Source organism: Hibiscus syriacus, unplaced genomic scaffold (genome assembly GCF_006381635.1).
Source record: "Hibiscus syriacus cultivar Baekdansim isolate YM2019G1 unplaced genomic scaffold, ASM638163v2 tig00111799_pilon, whole genome shotgun sequence".
Lineage (NCBI taxonomy): Eukaryota > Viridiplantae > Streptophyta > Magnoliopsida > Malvales > Malvaceae > Hibiscus > Hibiscus syriacus.
The window spans coordinates 33,277-51,651 of record NW_024063183.1 but is presented as its reverse complement, the minus strand read 5'-3'; the positions used below and the strand labels follow the sequence as shown (position 1 = coordinate 51,651).

General features: G+C 37.3%; 2 protein-coding genes and 1 pseudogene across 2 annotated transcripts; 2 read left to right on the top strand and 1 right to left on the bottom strand.

Annotated features, from left to right (window-relative positions):
• Positions 1–3,613: 3,613 nt before the first annotated feature.
• On the bottom strand, positions 3,614–4,352 carry LOC120170951 (annotated as a pseudogene).
• A 1,686-nt stretch (positions 4,353–6,038) lies between these two features.
• Positions 6,039–7,881, top strand: LOC120170940 (abrin-a-like). The gene has a single exon (XM_039178772.1). The coding sequence runs from the start codon at positions 6,048–6,050 to the stop codon at positions 7,584–7,586; it is 1,539 nt and encodes a 512-aa protein (XP_039034703.1). The 5' UTR covers positions 6,039–6,047; the 3' UTR covers positions 7,587–7,881.
• Positions 7,882–10,893: 3,012 nt separating this feature from the next.
• LOC120170957 (transcription factor MYB16-like) lies at positions 10,894–17,237 on the top strand. The gene is made up of 4 exons (XM_039178784.1): positions 10,894–11,112; positions 11,205–11,334; positions 11,408–11,465; positions 16,641–17,237. Exons 1-4 carry the CDS (start codon positions 10,965–10,967, stop codon positions 17,235–17,237), a joined length of 933 nt encoding a protein of 310 aa, XP_039034715.1. The 5' UTR covers positions 10,894–10,964.
• Positions 17,238–18,375: the final 1,138 nt, after the last annotated feature.

The following is an 18,375-nucleotide window of genomic DNA, read 5'->3' as shown; positions in this document are numbered from 1 at the left end:
ACTATTCCGATACTATGACAAAATAAAAACTCTTAAAACTTAGTGCAGAAGTTAAAAGAGTATAGATTAATTTGGTTGAGTGGAATACCAAATTTAGTCATAGTAAATAAAATATGTGATAATCTCTTTAAGGCTAATATGTTAATTATCATGAATGAAAATATGATAAACACTATTGCTACTAAGAGTGTGTTGTAGCAATTAAATCTCTTTAAGTGATTTTCCTAAGTAGAGGAAAGAAAAGAGATGATCTATTTCAGAATTTGTGCTAAAATCTCTTGTTTTTAAACTTGAGATCATTTTTCTTGATGTTAGGAAAATCGAAATTCATTTTGAATGAGGAAAAGTCATAAATAATTTCATATTGGTTTATGCATTTTAATCTTAATGATTTGGAAATTCTCAATACTTTGAGAATATAATTATGTGTAAACAAAACTTGAGTTTGTTAAAATATAGTTTTATGGCTAAAACTCATAACAAACTTTACTCTAGTATGATTGAGTATTTGTTTGCACGTTTTACACGACACTTATGGATATCCTAAAATGTTAGAAATGTGGGGGTATCTTAAAATGTAAATTAAATGCATAAACTCAAATAGAAAATATTTTATCCACTTCTTCTAGTATTCCTGCTAGGTCTTCTCAAGAAATTGATTTCGAGCCTAGAAGAAGTAAAAGACTATTTGGACCAAAATTTATCACTTCCTTTATTTATGAGATAAATGATTAAGACTCTCTTTGTGATCATATAGCTTAAATATTATATGAGGAACCTAAAAAGGCTATAAGATCTATCGATACTAGTTCTAGAAAAATGCTATTAATGATGAACTAGAATCGGTAATGTCTAATCATACTTGGGAATTAGTTGACTTGCCTAGAGGATTTAAACCAATATGTAGCAAATGAATCTTCCGGAAGAAAATAAGACCAGATGGTTTGATCCAGTGGTACAAGGCAAGGCTAGTTGTCAAAGGGTTCACTCACAAGTTTGTTTTAGACTACTTTGATTCTTACTTCCCCGTTATGAACATCTCAACGATCCGTGCATTATTTGCACTAGTCTCCATTCATAAGTTGCAAGTACATCAAATGGATGTTGAGACTGCATTTTTAAATGGAGATCTAGATGAGGAGATCTATATAGGAACAATGGTACAAGAAATTTTATAAAACTATACTTAGTTTTGGTTTTGTTGTGAATGGTTCAGATGCTTGTATGTATTCAAGGATGTTTGGTACTGATTACATCATCATAAGTTTGTATGTTGATGACATTTGATTTTTCAGTTCTAACATTGAGTCCATTAACAAAGTAAACAATTTCTTGTCCACTAAATTTGAGATGATGGATCTAGGAGAAGTCAATGTAATCTTAGGAGTCAAAATTACCAAAACTGAAAAGGGATTTTCTTTAAGTTAAACACACTATCTTGAGAAAGTGTTAAAGAAATTTGACAGTTTTGATGTCGTCCCTGTTCGAACCCTTATGACCTTAGCATATATCTCTTTAAGAGTAAAGGAAGTAGCGTTTCCCAAACAGAATATGCTAAATTAATCGGAAGCTTAATAATGAACTATACTCGGCCCGATATTGCTTATGCTATGAGTAGACTAAGTAGATATACTCATAATCCAAGTGGTGAACACTGAATTACTCTTAAATGCTTACTGAAGTATCTTAAGGGTACTTTGGATTCAAAACTTGAGTTTGTTGGCTTTCCTGCGGTACTGGAAGGATATTGTAATGCCAACTGGCTTTCTGATAGTGATGAGGTAAGCTTTACGAGTGGGTATATTTTACTTTAGGTGGAGCAGCAATCTCGTGGAAATCATCAAAGCATACTTGTGTTGCTCGTTCTATCATGAAGTCAAAGTTTATAGCTCTTGACCTAGCTGGGCAAGAAGCCGAGTGACTCAGAAGCTTGTTAGCAGATATTCCGTTGTGGGGAAGACCGACTACTCAGATTTCTTTATTGTGTGATTCACAAGCTGCGATATGTGTGGCTAAAAACCAAGCTTACAATGGTAAGAAAAAACACATTCGCATGAATCAGTTAGACACTTAATAAAGAACGAAGTGCTCTCTTTAGAGTATGTGAAGTCGAAAAGGAACCTAGTAGATCCTTGGTCCTAGATTCGTCGAGGGGGATGGGTCTAAAGCCCATTGGTTGAGGAATTCATGGTGGATACCCAACTTAGTTATCTAAGTTCCATGTGGTCAAACGAAACCATGAAAAGACTCATAGTGCACATTCCTACTGCCTATCCTTATGATGAATAATGTGCATGCCCAGGATGAGCTTAATTGCTCTTAATAAATTCATAGCCCATGATTTGGGTGGTCTTAGTGAGAAAGACTTGATGAATTTACATATTTTGGTTGAATATCTATTCTTAATAAGTTCATAACCCAAAGTTGAGTGGGTAGTTCTAATCGCGAAGGACTAGATGAACTTACCGCTTGAGAGGATGAGTTTTATTAAACTCTTAATGAATTCAAACCCAAGAGGTTCCTAGTGAGAAGGACATATTGAATGGGGGTTCCTAGTGAGAAGGGCATATTGAATTAACCGAATTATGAGGTTGAATATTTATTCTTAATGACTTCTAATCCTAGAGTCTGGGTGGTTCATTTTTAATGAACTTGAAGAAAGTCCCCATACCCTTTGTGAGGTTGAGCTATTATAAAAGCTCTTAATTATTTCATAGCTCAGTTTGAGTGGTTTATGTTGAGATAAACTTGATGAAATAACCTATGTAAGTGAGAAGAATTAGCCACCTTCTATGAAAAACGTTGGGCCATTTTTCTAGTACACTTATTAGAATCCTGAGGAAAGAGGGCTAAACATATATACGCTTTTGTATATATTCTTTGTAAACACTTCGAGAACTTTGGTGGATGAAGGGTTTAGTTGTGTGTTATGAGTTTACCCCAATCTTAGAAAGTTCCAGACTAGTTTCACTTATCTAAGAGAAGGATTGCGCATCATCACTATGTACTAGTTCCAGATACGTTCACTAGTGCTTAAGCAACTAATCTCGCTATTGCTCTTCTCATGTTTTAACTTCATTGATCTCATCTTTACGAAAGAATTCTTTCGCATTAGTGGGGGAATGTTGATAATGCTCAAAGTATTGGTAATACTCAAAATTCCACTAGCATGAGAAAATGCTCAAATTAGGTTATAGCATAATCACGGAAAATTCTAATTAAATATTGGAAATATAGTGTTGGAAATGACCATTTTACCCTCACTATTTATCCTATAAATAGAGAGCAAATTCATTCATTTTAATCATCCCAAGCAAAACATTTTCTTTGAAACACTCTTCTATAGTGAGTGTTGTTTGAGTTGAGAGAAGAGCAATACCACCAAAGTTCACTCCAGTTTTCGGGTGTACGAATTCTTGGAGAGCCGTGTTAACCTCGAGGGAACGGTCCGCCTACTGCAACGATTACACACATCGGGGCGAATTCGTTTCTAAGGCAGTGGATTACCACGACACGATTATCATTCTGATTGATTATTTTATTTAATATTTTTCAGTCAATGCTAACGCCTCGTTTTGCAGCAGTTATTTTACCAACACTGCTGGCACCGGTTCTACCCCAATAATGCCACTAGATCATATATGGATTTTTATGTCTTCTCGTAGTACAAGAACGATTCGTATACTTCTGGTGTACGGACATAATAATCGAACTACGAAAATCAAAGAGAAAAATCATTAATTATTAAGAAATCATCGTTTGCCATTTCAACTGATTCATAATCATACGAACGTACGTACCTCGGCCGTGTTATCCACCAATTCATTTGCTGTTTTGACATACACATCTTTACGACCTTGGGGCAATGTATTCATGGCATTGTTCAAATCCTGGGAAAGATAAGCCTGCTTCAGTCTAATATAAAACATGACATACCTCCACGACATGGTGTCCAACATGTCTCGCATGCTATGCAACCCCTCGGCAGTTTGTTTGATTCTCACCGAGGCGTCCACCGGTGACAAATCGGGCTCGAAAAACCGTTCCCTGAGAAAAGAATGTGTGATCCAATTCTCTGCCACCGCTACCGGCATGCCCTGCAGTCCTAGTGCTGCTAGTGAAGTAACAAGAAACGTTGTTACGAGTTTTCTCCGGTTGCCGATATTGATTGCATTGTTTTGTCGGGTTGAATCGATGCTCGGATTACGGGAAGGGAGAGCTTGCTGCACTGGTGATTTTGAGGTGCGGGGAAGTTGTGGTTGACATGGATGGAAAATGTTGAATTGGTGAAGGAGCTCATGGTTTTTGGATGATGTGTGGAAATGTTGGACAGTAATGGAGCAAAATATGACGAGTGGGTTTCGAATGCTGACCCAACATGGACCTTAGCTTTTTGGTGCTCCTTATCTTGTAAGTAGAGTCCCATGAATATCTATGGTCTAACTATGGTTTTAGTCCCTCTACTTCACATAGAATTTAACCATTATGCTTTGATTTGTATTATGATTTGATCCTCTATTTTTATAATGTCATCATTAGATATGGTCTAACTATGGTTATATTCTTTTTATAATACGATAAACTATAATCAAAATCCATATAATGCGTACATAAAATATCAGTTTTGGTCCGTTTTAGTATCTAAACTTTTAGTTTTTTTTCAAAATCATACCTAAAGTTTAGTTTTTTGTTTCATTTTAGTACCAAAACTGATAATTTAGTTACTAAACGAACCAAAGCGGACAGTTTAGGTGCTAAACGCGTAAGTTTTTAATGATGGATTCTAAAATTGAAAAAAAAAACTAAATGTTAGGTATGATTTAAAAAAATTGAAAGTTTATGTACTAAAATGGATCAAAACTGATAGTTTAGGTACTAAATGCATAATGAAACCTATATTGTTCTAAGTTAACCACCTTATCTCTAAATTTCTTAATTTGACAAAGTAAAAAATAGTTAATTTGGTTTTAGGAGTTTTTTTCCTCAAATTGCTCTTGATTGACTTAATTAAAAATAAAAATAAGAATAAATTTCTTATTAATATTTGGATGTGAGGTCAATTTATAGGAAATTGGAGTGTTAAAAAATCAAAATTTGAATGAATTTTTGTTAATATTAAGTGAATTTTGTAAAATATAAAAAAAAAAGAGAAAAAATTACGAACATTTTGATATTATTTATATAGTCATGGAGACTAATGGTTCGAATAATTTTCCAAGTTAGCCACCTTTTTATTTTATTATTTAATTTGGTTGTTACGCCTTTTTTTAAATAGCTCCTAATTGACTTGTATTTGTTTTAAAGAAAAAACAAACTTCTACAAGCTATGTACATATTTACGCAAAATTTTTAAAAAAATATTGTAATTTTAAAATCAAAGAGAGCATAGAATAATGTTTTCATTCTTGTCTGAAATCATCTGATACGTAACGTAGTACACGTAATTAGGGGTGATTATCGAACAATTCGATCGTGAGTTGGGCAGTGCTTGACCTCTTGCTCGTTAAAATATTTTGTTGCTCGTTAAGCTCATTAAAACTTTGCTCGTTAAAAGAATTTGTTGCTCGACTCATGCTCGTTAAGCCCATTGCTTAGCTCGTTGTTCGATAAGCTCACTGAAATTTTTATCTTATAAAAATTATTATAGATAAAATCTACTAATACTATAAATTAATAGATTAATCATTTTTCATGTTTTTATTATCTATTAGTAAATTAATAATTTTTGAATGAAATAATTTTTTAAAATAACTATTAAAAACGTATAAAAAAATAACGAGTTGTTCGCGAACTTATCGAGTTGAGTTGGACTTTGCTCTAACTCAACTCGTTAAGGTCTTGAGTCTAATTAATCCAAATCAAAATTTTAATGAATTTTGACCGATTATAGTTATAGGTTAACTCATTAATCACCCCTACACGCAATTGCATGGAAAATTTGATTTATTACTTACAAAAGTTGTTATAAAAAGGCTCTCTCTCCCTCCCGGTACTGTAAGCTTTTAGAAATCCAAAACACGGTCTCTGCTTCCAAAAAAGTTCTCAAAATGAAAGTTGTGTTTTATCTGCAAAATATGAAGGTGTGGATTGCAGTGTTGGCTATAATCTGTGCCTGTCGGTTATCTATTGTCGACCAACGGCGCCGCAGCGGCATCACTAGGATAGAAAACGAGAGCACCATCTTCACGGATCACAGTCAATTAAGCATGTTGGGTACTGTCGTAAACATAATCAAGGTGAAATTCAACACCAAGGGTGCCACCAGGAACTCCTATTTGATGTTTATGAAGGATCTGTTTAATGCGTTGACAGACCGCGCAGATAGATCCGGAGATATACCGGTGTTGCCAGATCCATTGCAGCCTAATGATCCTCGACAGTATGTTCTGGTGGAACTATCGAATGGAGACCAAACCGTCACATTAGCTTTGAATGTCAGCGACGTGTATATCTTGGGTTTTCAAGCGGGTGGAAGTAATCGTTCCTACTTTTTCAGCAGCGTTCCCGATGACGTACGTAACGCTTTGTTCCCGGGCACTGAAAGAGAATCCCTTCCGTTTACTGAGCGTTACGGGTCACTTGAAGCTGCTGCAGGAGTCGGTGACAGAAGGGAAATACCTCTGGGAATCGACGAATTAAGCCAACACATTCAGAACATGAATATCTACCAACCTACGCATGATAATCGTGGAATCTTTGAAAGAGCCCTCTTAGTTTCCATCCAAATGGTTTCGGAAGCTGTGCGATTGAGAAACCTCCAGCAACAGATACGTACGGTTTGCGACCCTTTCGAGGATGGAACTTACGGAAGGTACTATCCAGATGGTTTAATGACGGAGTACGAAAACGTGTGGAGCCGCATCTCCACCGCCATCCAAAGTGCAACAAACGGAATCTTCCCAACACCAGTTCATTTAGTGTATGATGGAATCCAAGTGCTTTTGAGAACCTTGAGAGAAGTTCTTTTCACGATTGCACTAATGCCATACAAATGCAAGAGAAGAAATAATAGTCCACAGCTTTTGGCTTCCGGCTTGGGAGACGACGATGAGACTTGTGAAACAGTGGTAGCACCAACATCGTACATCACCGGACGAAATGGTATGTGTGTTGATGTATACCAGGGAAGATACGACGATGGAAACAGCATAATCCTATGGGAATGTGGACAGAACAAGGCCAATCAATTGTGGGCATTGAGGTCAGAGGATAACACGATTCGATCAGGCGGCAAATGCTTGACCACTTACGGATACAGCTCGGAGAGCTACGTGATGATCTATGACTGTGACAAGGCCGTCTCTGATGCCACCAAATGGAAATTCCTAAGTGATGGAAGCGTATTGAATCCCAAATCCGGGCTTGTTTTGACAGCAAGGAAAGATAGTTCGGGCATGTTTAGTCTCGTTGTCGATACCGATAGGTGTAGTTCTAATCAAGCTTGGTATGCCAGCAATAACACGGAGCCATTACTGACCACCATTGTTGGTTATAAAAGTTTGTGCTTGCTAGCAAGCGGAAGTCAAGTGTGGCTCGAGATGTGTGCGTCAAGATATCGAACAACAGTGGGCAATATATCCAGATGACACGATCAGGCCACTGAAGAACCGAGATGGGTGTCTATAAGTCGGAGATGCGGGTGGGAGCTTGGTCACCGTGGGAACGTGCGATTGATATGTCGAGGAGCGGTGGCGATTTCAGAGCGATGGCACAATTTTGCATCTAGTGACTCAAAATGTGATGGACGTGAAAGATACCAGTGCAACCCTTCCTCAGATTACTGTCAATTACTACAGCGCCCAACGCTCTAGTCAGATTTGGTTCCAAGGGCAGCCATGAAAGTGGGAGCATATGCACCCAGAATACAAAGATATTTATATGTATTGAAATTAAATAAATAAGTAAACTTCGGATCATCGTTCAGCTGTGATTTGATTTTCTAAAGAAATTCCTGCAAATAAGCTTAAACCACTTAAATTCTTTAGTTTTTGGACTCTTCATTTTGAATCTGCTGACATTATGAGTAAGTCTTGGCAGGTTCCAATCCAGGGTAATCCAATGCAGGTTCTTTTTCAGAAAAATAAGGAGGCTAAAAGGAGCGTTGAAGTCAATGAATCAACAACATTATGTTGTTATAGACAATGGTTATATGAGACGCAGAGTTTAAAGTTTCAACTGGTGAGATAGAGATAATTCTGACTACTACTGGTTTCAAACTTGGCCATTTTTATCAGAAAATTGTCTAAAAAAGATTGTCAAAACCTTTTAGACAAGATCAAAATAAGACAGGAGCATCGGTCTAATAGGAATCACAATTATACTGGTAGATTATTTGTCAGTCTTGTTCAATATCACAAATATATATTTTGTGCAAACAACTTATTATACGTATGCTCACCCTGAAATTTTAATTTAATTCTCCGAATTGAACGTGAAAAACAATATACTTTAAAAGTAAATATTGCTTCCGTCGTGTTTATTAATGTCTTGTCAAGGCAAGTAGCTTTTATAAACGTGATAAGTCCTAAAATAATGCATTGTGTCATTGCCACTACATATAGATAAGATTTATTTTAATTAGAAAAACAGGCAATCACAGTTTTACGCGTGTTGGAGTAAAATAATTATCTATAAAAAGGCGTTGTCCTCCTTCCATTTGGAAAGCAAAGCAGTTTGTCTATTCCCATAAAGATCGAAACTGAGCAAGCAATGAAGGTGTTGGCCTGTTGGGTATCCGCAGTGGAACCACAGCAACCCCCCATTTATAAGGTGAGATTCACCACTACGGATGCCACCAAACGCACGTACGATGTGTTCATTAATGATCTGAGAAACACACTGACAGTCCATGCAAGTGCAGCGCAAGGGATACCGGTGTTGCCTTCAACGATTTGAAACCTACTGATCTCCATCGATATGTTGTGGTCGAACTCTTCGTTAACAACAAGGGGAAAAACAACAAAAACGTGTCGTTAGTCTTGGGTTACCGATCAGGAGACGGAGCAGCGTCCTAATTCTTTGCAGATGTTCCCGTAGCCGTACAAAATCTTTTCTTCCAGGGCATTGCAAGAACCGATCTTACATTCAATGGCAGTTATACTTATGATGCCCTCGAGGGTAAAGCAGACAGAGATCAAATCCCACTGGGATTTGCCGAACTGCGCCAAAAGATTGAGAACTTGAACTATTACACGCCTAAAGCTGATGAGAAAAAGGTGGCTACGGCCCTTATAGTTTGTCTCCAGATGGGTTCGGAAGCGCGACGTACAAAGTCATCCAGCAGAAAATAGCTGCACTGGCACCGGTTGTTCCCGGTGGAGCTGATAAAATGTTATATCCAGATGGTTTAAGGAAGGGGTATCAAACCAACTGGGGACAGCTCTCCACCGCCGTCCAGTCTGCAAAGCTTGATGGAAGTTTTGTAAAAAGTGTCACTGTTGCTCACCTTACTTACAGCAATGTGGTTGCTGTGCGTCCCGTTATTGCGGTACTGCTAAAAGATTCTCCGACCACATATTCTGCTACCGCCCTTCTTGATCAGGTTGTCGACTAAGCATTTACTCAGATTGGCGAAGCCGTTGTAGAATGCAATGCCACTGATCATTTATATACATGCAATGAATCGGTTTACATGGATGAATGGAAACGTACTAATCAAATGCAAGAACTAGAAGACTGGATGGATGAGTCTATGTTATCGACCATGGCATTAACACAAGAGATGACAACGTACGCATCGGAAAATGCCTGGTTTACCGATAACGTGGCCGTGGCAGCTGCAGATTTTAAGGAGGTCTCATCAGAATCAGATGCTTTGATTGGTATTCCAGTTTCATTTCCATCAATGGAAGTTGAAGCATCAAATGGAAGCTGCACAATAGCCGATAATGTGGCCATAGTGGCTGGATGTTAAGAGTAATGTATCACCATTTTGTAATATTGTGCAGTACGATGATCGTTTTGTCTTGTCAATCACTGCGAATCGACATAGTTTATGCATGCATGCAACGACTAATCATTTCGAACGTGATTCTGAATCAGACTGGTAATTATTTTCAAACTTCAATGTAATGATTAATGATCATTTCGAACGTAAATAGTAAAAATAAATATTATTCTCCATAAATATTTTGAATTTAAATAGTTGTTCTGCAGAGTGAATATTCATTATTAATTAATTAAGAATACTATGAACATGTATTAACGTAAACATCCTAAAGTAATGAAAAAAATCTTTTTATAACAGTCAATTGATACATATATAATGTATAATATTATGCCTATATGTATATGTGTTTTGTGTTAGTTGCTTTAATTAGCAATTAAAAAAATGGGTTAATTTGAATGCTCAAGAACCCAAAGCCTTAGTCTTTACTAACTCCCTAAAATACAAACATAAATAATAAACATATAGATAACTATCATAAAAAACAATAGGAGAATTTGAGCGTTTAAACACATTTAATTTCATATCTTGCTATGTATTATATTAATAATAATAAGTTGTGTTATACTCTTTTCCTCCTTTTACGTTTAGGGGTTTTTTAATAAGGCATGCAACTTAAATTCAAGATTGTACTTTTAAATCTTTAATAAAATCGTAAACTATTGAGAAAAAAATAATAATAATGTTAATCCAACAAAATTCATTGCGAAAACAATATTCACGTGGGGTCGTCAATGTATCACCAAGTAGTTGGACTAATTTATTTAGGCTCCATTCATGAATTTTCGGGTATCCCAATTCCAGTTGATTATCATCGCTTATATATTCGCCACCCACCACTATTTTACTCTTCACTTCCAACCAATTCTCCTCTCTTTTTCATATTCTGTCCTTTTTGTTCTTCTTCTCAACAAATAACTTCATTTAACCATTCAGTAAAAGAAAACCAAAATTCATTCACTCAAATCCCAATTCTCAGGCAGCCTGTTATTTCGTTTTGCTTCGGTTTACGGCCAAGATGCGGCGAGGGTCGTCTCTGAACAATGGCAACAAGAAGGTGGCCGGTTTGAAGAGAGGCCCATGGACGGCTGAAGAAGACGAAAAACTAATGGCTTACATTGAAAAACATGGCCATGGTAACTGGTGTGCCTTGCCTCAGAAAGCTGGTAATTGTTTTAGCCTTGTAATCGTTTTGTCAGTCTTTATGTAATATCTTGTTTAAAATTTGCATGGTTTTCGATTTGGTTTATGTATACAGGGCTTCAACGATGTGGGAAGAGTTGTCGACTGAGGTGGATTAATTACCTAAGACCTGATATTAAAAGAGGAAACTTTAGTTTACGGGAAGAACAAACCATCATTCAGCTACATGCCCTTCTCGGAAACAAGTAATTATATTAGTTAGTTTATTGTTATTAACATTTGATGTTCATGTTTTTTGGTTTGTCCGAATTTATTTAGGTGGTCGGCCATGGTAGCTCACTTGTCGAACAGGACCGACAATGAGATCAAGAACCATTGGAATGTTGGAAATAAAACGCTCACACAAACAACTTTTATTGAAACTCAAACAAATATTACAAGAGTACTCTCACTCAAAAACAAGAACTACAACTCACTCTTATAAGACTTTGCTTCTTCACTCACTTAGAAGCTCTTAATTTTTCTTGATGCTTAAAACTAAAATGGGAAGGGGTATTTATACTACTCAAGAACAATCCTACACCACACAAATAAATTAATTTAAACCATTACGAATTCAACAAATATCTAACTCTCACCTAACTAAATTGATGTAAGCAATGACATCATTAATTAAATGATGTAAGCAATGACATCTTTAATTAAATGATGTAAGTAATGACATCAATTTAGTTTGGGTTTGGGTTTAGGCTCCCATAATGGATCAAGTTTATGATCCAACACCCTCCCTTAAACTTGATCTCGTGACCCCTAGTAGGTTCCTTAATCTTAAGAAGTCTTCGCTGGTCAGTGGCTTGGTAAAAATATCAGCAACTTGATCTTGTGACTTCACATATTCAACTTCCACATCTTTTCTTGCAACACACTCCCTTATATAGTGGTAGCGAATATCAATGTGCTTGCTTCGATCATGGAATACTGGATTCTTCGCTAAGGCAATGGCTGACTTGTTGTCGACACAAACCTTGGTAGGCTCTTCTTGTATCAAACCAATCTCCTTCAATAGATTTCTAAGCCAAATTGCATGACAAACACATGAGGTAGCAGCAACATATTCCGCTTCACAAGTGGATAATGTGACAATCGGTTGTTTCTTTGACATCCATGTGAATGCAATATCTCCCATGAAAAATACGAATCCAGTAGTGCTCCTTCGATTATCTATGTCTCCACCCCAATCACTGTCGCTATATCCAACAAGCTTGTAATCATTAGAAACTGAATAGAACAAGCCAAAGTCAATTGTACCTTTCAGATAGCGAAGAATTCTCTTTGCGGCTTTAAAATGGGTGGTTGTTGGGGATTCCATGTAGCGACTAACCAATCCAACTGCGTGAAGAATATCGGGTCTCGTGCAAGTTAGATAGCGTAGACTTCCTACCAAACTTTTGAAGAATGTTGGATCTACACTTTCGCCTTCTTCATGTTTGGTCATCTTGATCCCGTATTCTGCCGGTGTGCTTATTGGCTTACAGTTCTCCATCTTGAACTTCTTCAGTATCTCCTTTGCATAGCTTTCCTGTGAAATGAAAATTCCATCATTTTGTTGCTTAACTTCAATGCCAAGGTAGTACGCCATGAGCCCCATGTCTGTCATCTCGAATTCTTTCATCATCACATCCTTGAATTCATTAAACATGCTTGGGTTGCTTCCAGTGAAGATCAAATCGTCCACGTAGAGGCACACGATCAAAATATCTTCATCTTTGATCTTGATATATAGAGCATGCTCGTAGGGACATTTGTTGAAGCCATTCTCTTGGAAGTACTTGTCGATTCGGCTATTCCATGCCCTTGGTGCTTGTTTTAGCCCGTAAAGAGCCTTCTTCAACTTCAACACCTTGTCTTCATGCCCTTTGACTTCATAGCCTGATGGTTGCTGAATGTAAAGTTCCTCTTCAAGAACTCCATTTAGGAAGGCGGACTTTACATCCATCTGTTGTATCTTCCACTTGTTTTGAGCTGCCAAAGAAATGATTAGTCTGATAGTCTCCAATCGAGCAACAGGAGCAAATACCTCATCATAGTCAATTCCAGCCTTTTGACTATAGCCTTTAGCAACTAGCCTCGCCTTGTGCCTTTCAATCTCTCCTTTGGCGTTTTGCTTTGTTTTGTACACCCATTTGACACCTATCGCCTTATGTCCCTTGGGAAGTGAGGTAAGTTCCCATGTGTCATTCTTCTCGATGGCCTTGATTTCTTCGTCCATCGCATCTCTCCATTTCTTTTCTTGTACCGCTTCTTGAAAGCTCACTGGTTCACAATCGGCAAACAGACAAAATAATGTAAGATTATCTTGTCGTTCAGTTACCTCATAGAGATCTCTAAGGCTTCTTGTGCGTTGCACAACTCTTTCACTTTGACTCCCACTTGACGATGATGAAGGTGATGAGTCTCCTTGAGTGGTTGATGTTGGTGAAGTGGGTGGAGTTGCAAGCTCTTGTTGAGATTCATCTAGTTGCTCCCTCATTGTCTGCTCATCTTCTTCAAACTGAGGAAAGAAATTGAAGTCATCTGTATGAGAGTTAAAATCCCATTCTCCTTCTTCGTTGAAGACCACATCTCGACTAATCACAAACTTCTTATTGTCTGGATTGTACAACTTGTAGCCCTTCGAATTAGCATCATAGCCGATGAAGATAAAACTCTCGCTTTTATCATCAAGCTTCGTTCTTCTCTCGTCTGGTACGTGAACATGGGCTATACTTCCAAAGGTTCTCAAGTGGGAAATGCCAGGCTTTCTTCCACTCCATGCCTCTTGCGGTGTCTTTCCCCATACACTTCTTGTTGGAGATCGATTTGACAAGTAGACTGCACACGATACTGCTTCCGCCCAAAATTCTTTGGGTAGTTTCTTGCTTTTGAGCATGCTTCGTGCCATGTCGAGGATTGTTCTATTCTTTCTTTCTGCCACACCATTTTGCTGGGGGGATCTAGGAACTGTCATTGGTCGACGAATTCCATTTGCTTCACAGAACTCTTGAAACTCCCTGGAAGTAAATTCTCCACCTCGATCGGATCTCATGGCTTTGATCTTTCTACCGCTTTCTCTCTCCACTGCTGCTTTGAACTTCTTGAATACTTCAAAAACTTCTGACTTCTGTTTCAAGAAATATACCCAGGTTTTTCTTGAAAAATCATCAATGAAGAGAAGAAAATAGTTATTGTTACCGAGAGAACTTGGCTTGATCGGTCCACACACATCGGTATGGATGAGCTCAAGTGGCTTCTTAGCTCTTGTCTCTGACTCCTTTGGAAAGCTTTTCCTGAATTGTTTCCCGACTAGACACCCTTCACAGAGTTGGTCAGGATGGTTGATGTGAGGTAGTCCTTTCACCATCTCCTTCTTAGATAATAGCTCTAGACCTCCAAAATTGAGATGCCCAAATCGAAGATGCCAAAGCCATGATGCATCTTTGTAGCAAGCTTTCAGGCACTTTGCAACATCATTTTGTATGTTGATCAAGAACATTCTATTCTTTGACATCGGCACTTTAGCAATGAAGTTATTCTTATCATCTTTTATAGAAAGATTATAATTATTCATATGAATATCATAACCTTTCTCTACCAGTTGCCCTAAACTTAAAATGTTACTTTTCATATTGGGCACATAGTAGACATTTGAAATAAATTGATGTCTCCCATCTTTCAAACGGATAAGAATGTTACCTCTCCCTTTCACTGCTATTGTGGAATCATCTCCAAACGAAACATTTCCACTTACTGACTCGTCTAGCTCCACAAACATGTCTTTCCTTCCACACATGTGATTGCTTGCACCACTGTCAAGATACCAGGAATTTGCTTGGCCACCATCAGTTTCCTTTCGTGCTAGAAGAAGAGTTTCTTTGCCATCTATCTTTTCCTCCACGTAATTGGCCTTCTCCTCAATTTTGTTGTTGGGAGCTCTACATTCTGAAGCATAATGCCCAAATTTTTGACAATTATAACATCGAATTTGAGATTTGTCATACTTTGAGTTGGATTAATTCTTCTACGGCCTCGTGTTGAGCTTTCTCCTTTCTCATAGTTGTTGTTGGAATTGTTATTGTTGTAATTCCAGCCTCGTCCACGACCTCGACTTCCACCTCGTCCATGGCCTCTACCTCTGCCTTGGCCACGTTGGTTTCTATCATTGCGTTGGCTCTCATGCATATCCTTGAGTTGCAGCTTGAGGAGTTGCTCAGTAAACTCATGCTTCTTTTTATGCTTCTCTTCGTATGCTTGCAATGATCCTTGGAGCTGTTCGATCTTCATTTCTTCCAAGTCTTTAGTTTCTTCAATCATCACGACGATGTGCTCAAATTTGGGATCCAACGAACGGAGTATCTTCTCTATTATCCTCACATCGTCTAACTTTTCACCATTTCTTTTTAATTGATTAGAAACAGCTACTACTCTTGAGAAATAATCTGAAATAGACTCAGATGCTTTCATGTTTAAGGATTCGAATTCACCTCTTAATGTTTGGAGACGAACCTTCTTCACTTGCTCGGATCCTTTGTAAGAGGTTTGCAGCTTCTCCCACGCTTCCTTGCTAGAGCTTGCACTTGAAATCTTTTCAAAACCATCATCATCTAATGCTTGATAGATGAGGTAGAGAGCCTTCTTGTCTCTCTTTCTTGAATCCTTCAAAGTTGTCTTTTGATCTGGTGTAAGAGTAGCAAAAACATCATCATCCGCAGGCTCATTATAGCCTTTCTCTATGATATCCCACACATCTTGTGATCCAAGAAGTGCCTTCATTTTGATACTCCAATTGTCGTAGTTGTTGTTGTTGAGTGTCGGAACTTGGAATGGTGCCATACCATTTGCCATATCTCTCAATATAATGAGATTTTGTAAAATCCGATTGCACGGATGAATCCGGAACGATGAAAAAAAAAACTTTGGAGGGACTTGGACACCTCGGTCAAGGGCTCCAACTCGGCTGAATCGGCTCAACTCGGTGAGTCAACTCGATTTTCTGGCAGCAGTCTTCCGGCGGTGCGTGGCGGTGCGTCAGAACTCAGATTGAGAAAATTCTGGCGGCGGCGTATTCCTCTCGTCGAGACCTTCGATCTTTCCAACTCTCTCTGATGCCACTTTGTTGGAAATAAAACGCTCACACAAACAACTTTTATTGAAACTCAAACAAATATTACAAGAGTACTCTCACTCAAAAACAAGAACTACAACTCACTCTTATAAGACTTTGCTTCTTCACTCACTTAGAAGCTCTTAATTTTTCTTGATGCTTAAAACTAAAATGGAAAGGGGTATTTATACTACTCAAGAACAATCCTACACCACACAAATAAATTAATTTAAACCATTACAAATTCAACAAATATCTAACTCTCACCTAACTAAATTGATGTAAGCAATGACATCATTAATTAAATGATGTAAGCAATGACATCTTTAATTAAATGATGTAAGTAATGACATCAATTTAGTTTGGGTTTGGGTTTAGGCTCCCATAATGGATCAAGTTTATGATCCAACATGGAATACGCATATCAGGAAAAGGCTGGTAAAGCTTGGTATCGATCCAATGACTCACAAGCCCCGCGTAGAGGCATCGACCACCCCGTCTGGTTCGATCAAGAACGGTTCAAATCTAAGCCACACGACTCAGTGGGAAAGTGTTCGGCTCGAGGCCGAGGCTAGGTTGGTCCGTGACTCGAAACAGGTCATCCCGAACCCGAATTCGATCCACATCCACCCGAAGAACAAGCACCTTACTCTCGATCCGAATCGGCTCAGTCAACCTAGGTGCCTCGACGTACTCCAAGCATGGCAAGGTGTGGTCGCAGGCATGCTCGCCTTCCCCAGCCAGGGGCTCGGTTTCTCCGCCATTGGACATACTGTCACCAGCTATGCGGATGGTGAAATGGGGTTCGATGCATTGAAATGCGTTGATGAATCGAACCAACTGCATGAAATTGAGGAAACGATTAGCGACATCGATGCATGGTTTGAGGACTCATTTAAGGTTGAAAATTATGAAAATGCCGGTGGTTCGGCTTTGGATGTACCGATGGTTTGGGATAGCGTGCATGATTTGGTGAACTCTTTATCATCTGATATATCTGTATTTTGATCATAATCTAATGAACCAAAGTTTCATTTAACTACGAATTTAAAATAACTTAAAGAGTTTATATATATAATAAATTAGTAAAAAATCAATTGTTCAAGTTTACTTGTTTATCGATAATCGATTTTCGTAAAGTACGATAATAAATTCTATCGAGTTTAAAATAGAATAAGCAATATTTCGATTTTTATATAGTACCTAAATTATTTAGATTCTCTTAATCTTTGAAATCAGAAAAATATACAATTTAATTGTATTCAAATTCATTCTTTATTATATGTTACGCTAACAATCATACAAATATAAAAAAACATCTATTTAAAGGTAAATAGTGTTGTTCTTCCTAAAAATTTCGAGTTTGAAAAATAGTATTTACAGAGCGTGTGCGCTTTGTCAATAACTAAAAAAATTCTAAACATATTCTACGTTATAATCGCTTCATAATATTAAAAAAAATATAGGTGAATAATAATTCATTTTTTGTGAATAAATACATTTACTTGTATATTTCTTAAAAAAGTTAATTGATAAAAATTCGATCTAATTCCATATATTATCATCATTTTTATGACAACAAACAATATTTTAATTTAGAAAACTATGATAAAAAACTAGAAAATAAAGGGAAAATGATGTATAAAAGTTATTTTAAAAAATAAGTTAGAGTGTTTGATAAAGTTATTTAAGATAAATACAATATCGTAAAGTCATTCTTTATTAAGGTTGATGTCAATGATTCTGTCGAAGATAAATTAAAAATGAGATTAAATTAAATAGAAAATAAATTGAAATAGACAAAAGTTTACATTGTCCAAAAAATACAAATATTTACGCGTTGGGGACATATGTAAACATAAATACAAATCAAACCAAATCGAAGGCTGTTTTTGATATATTAATGCGTAGAACAGTGGGAATTGAAGTATAAGACATGTAAATCAGTGCCACTTCAAGGCGGGATAATGGGAGTAGTTGAATAGTAAAAGCTACAAGCAAAAACTGCAGGCTAAGTGTTGGTTCGGTTATTATCATTGCCATTTCCATTTGCAGACAAATTCCTCGCAAGAAGTTCCCGTAAACATTGTAAAACCAGCAACTGTAATGATGAGGAAACTGGGAAAACAAAAAGGTCATAAGTGAT

What these genes read in the sequence shown, in the direction of transcription:
- LOC120170940 (XM_039178772.1), top strand. Translation starts at nt 6,048, where the DNA reads ATGAAAGTTGTGTTTTATCTGCAAAATATGAAGGTGTGGATTGCAGTG.
- LOC120170957 (XM_039178784.1), top strand. Translation starts at nt 10,965, where the DNA reads ATGCGGCGAGGGTCGTCTCTGAACAATGGCAACAAGAAGGTGGCCGGT. An exon ending in TGCCTTGCCTCAGAAAGCTG is followed by an intron (nt 11,113 to 11,204) that starts GTAATTGTTTTA and finishes TTATGTATACAG; the next exon opens with GGCTTCAACGATGTGGGAAG. An exon ending in ACAATGAGATCAAGAACCAT is followed by an intron (nt 11,466 to 16,640) that starts TGGAATGTTGGA and finishes TATGATCCAACA; the next exon opens with TGGAATACGCATATCAGGAA.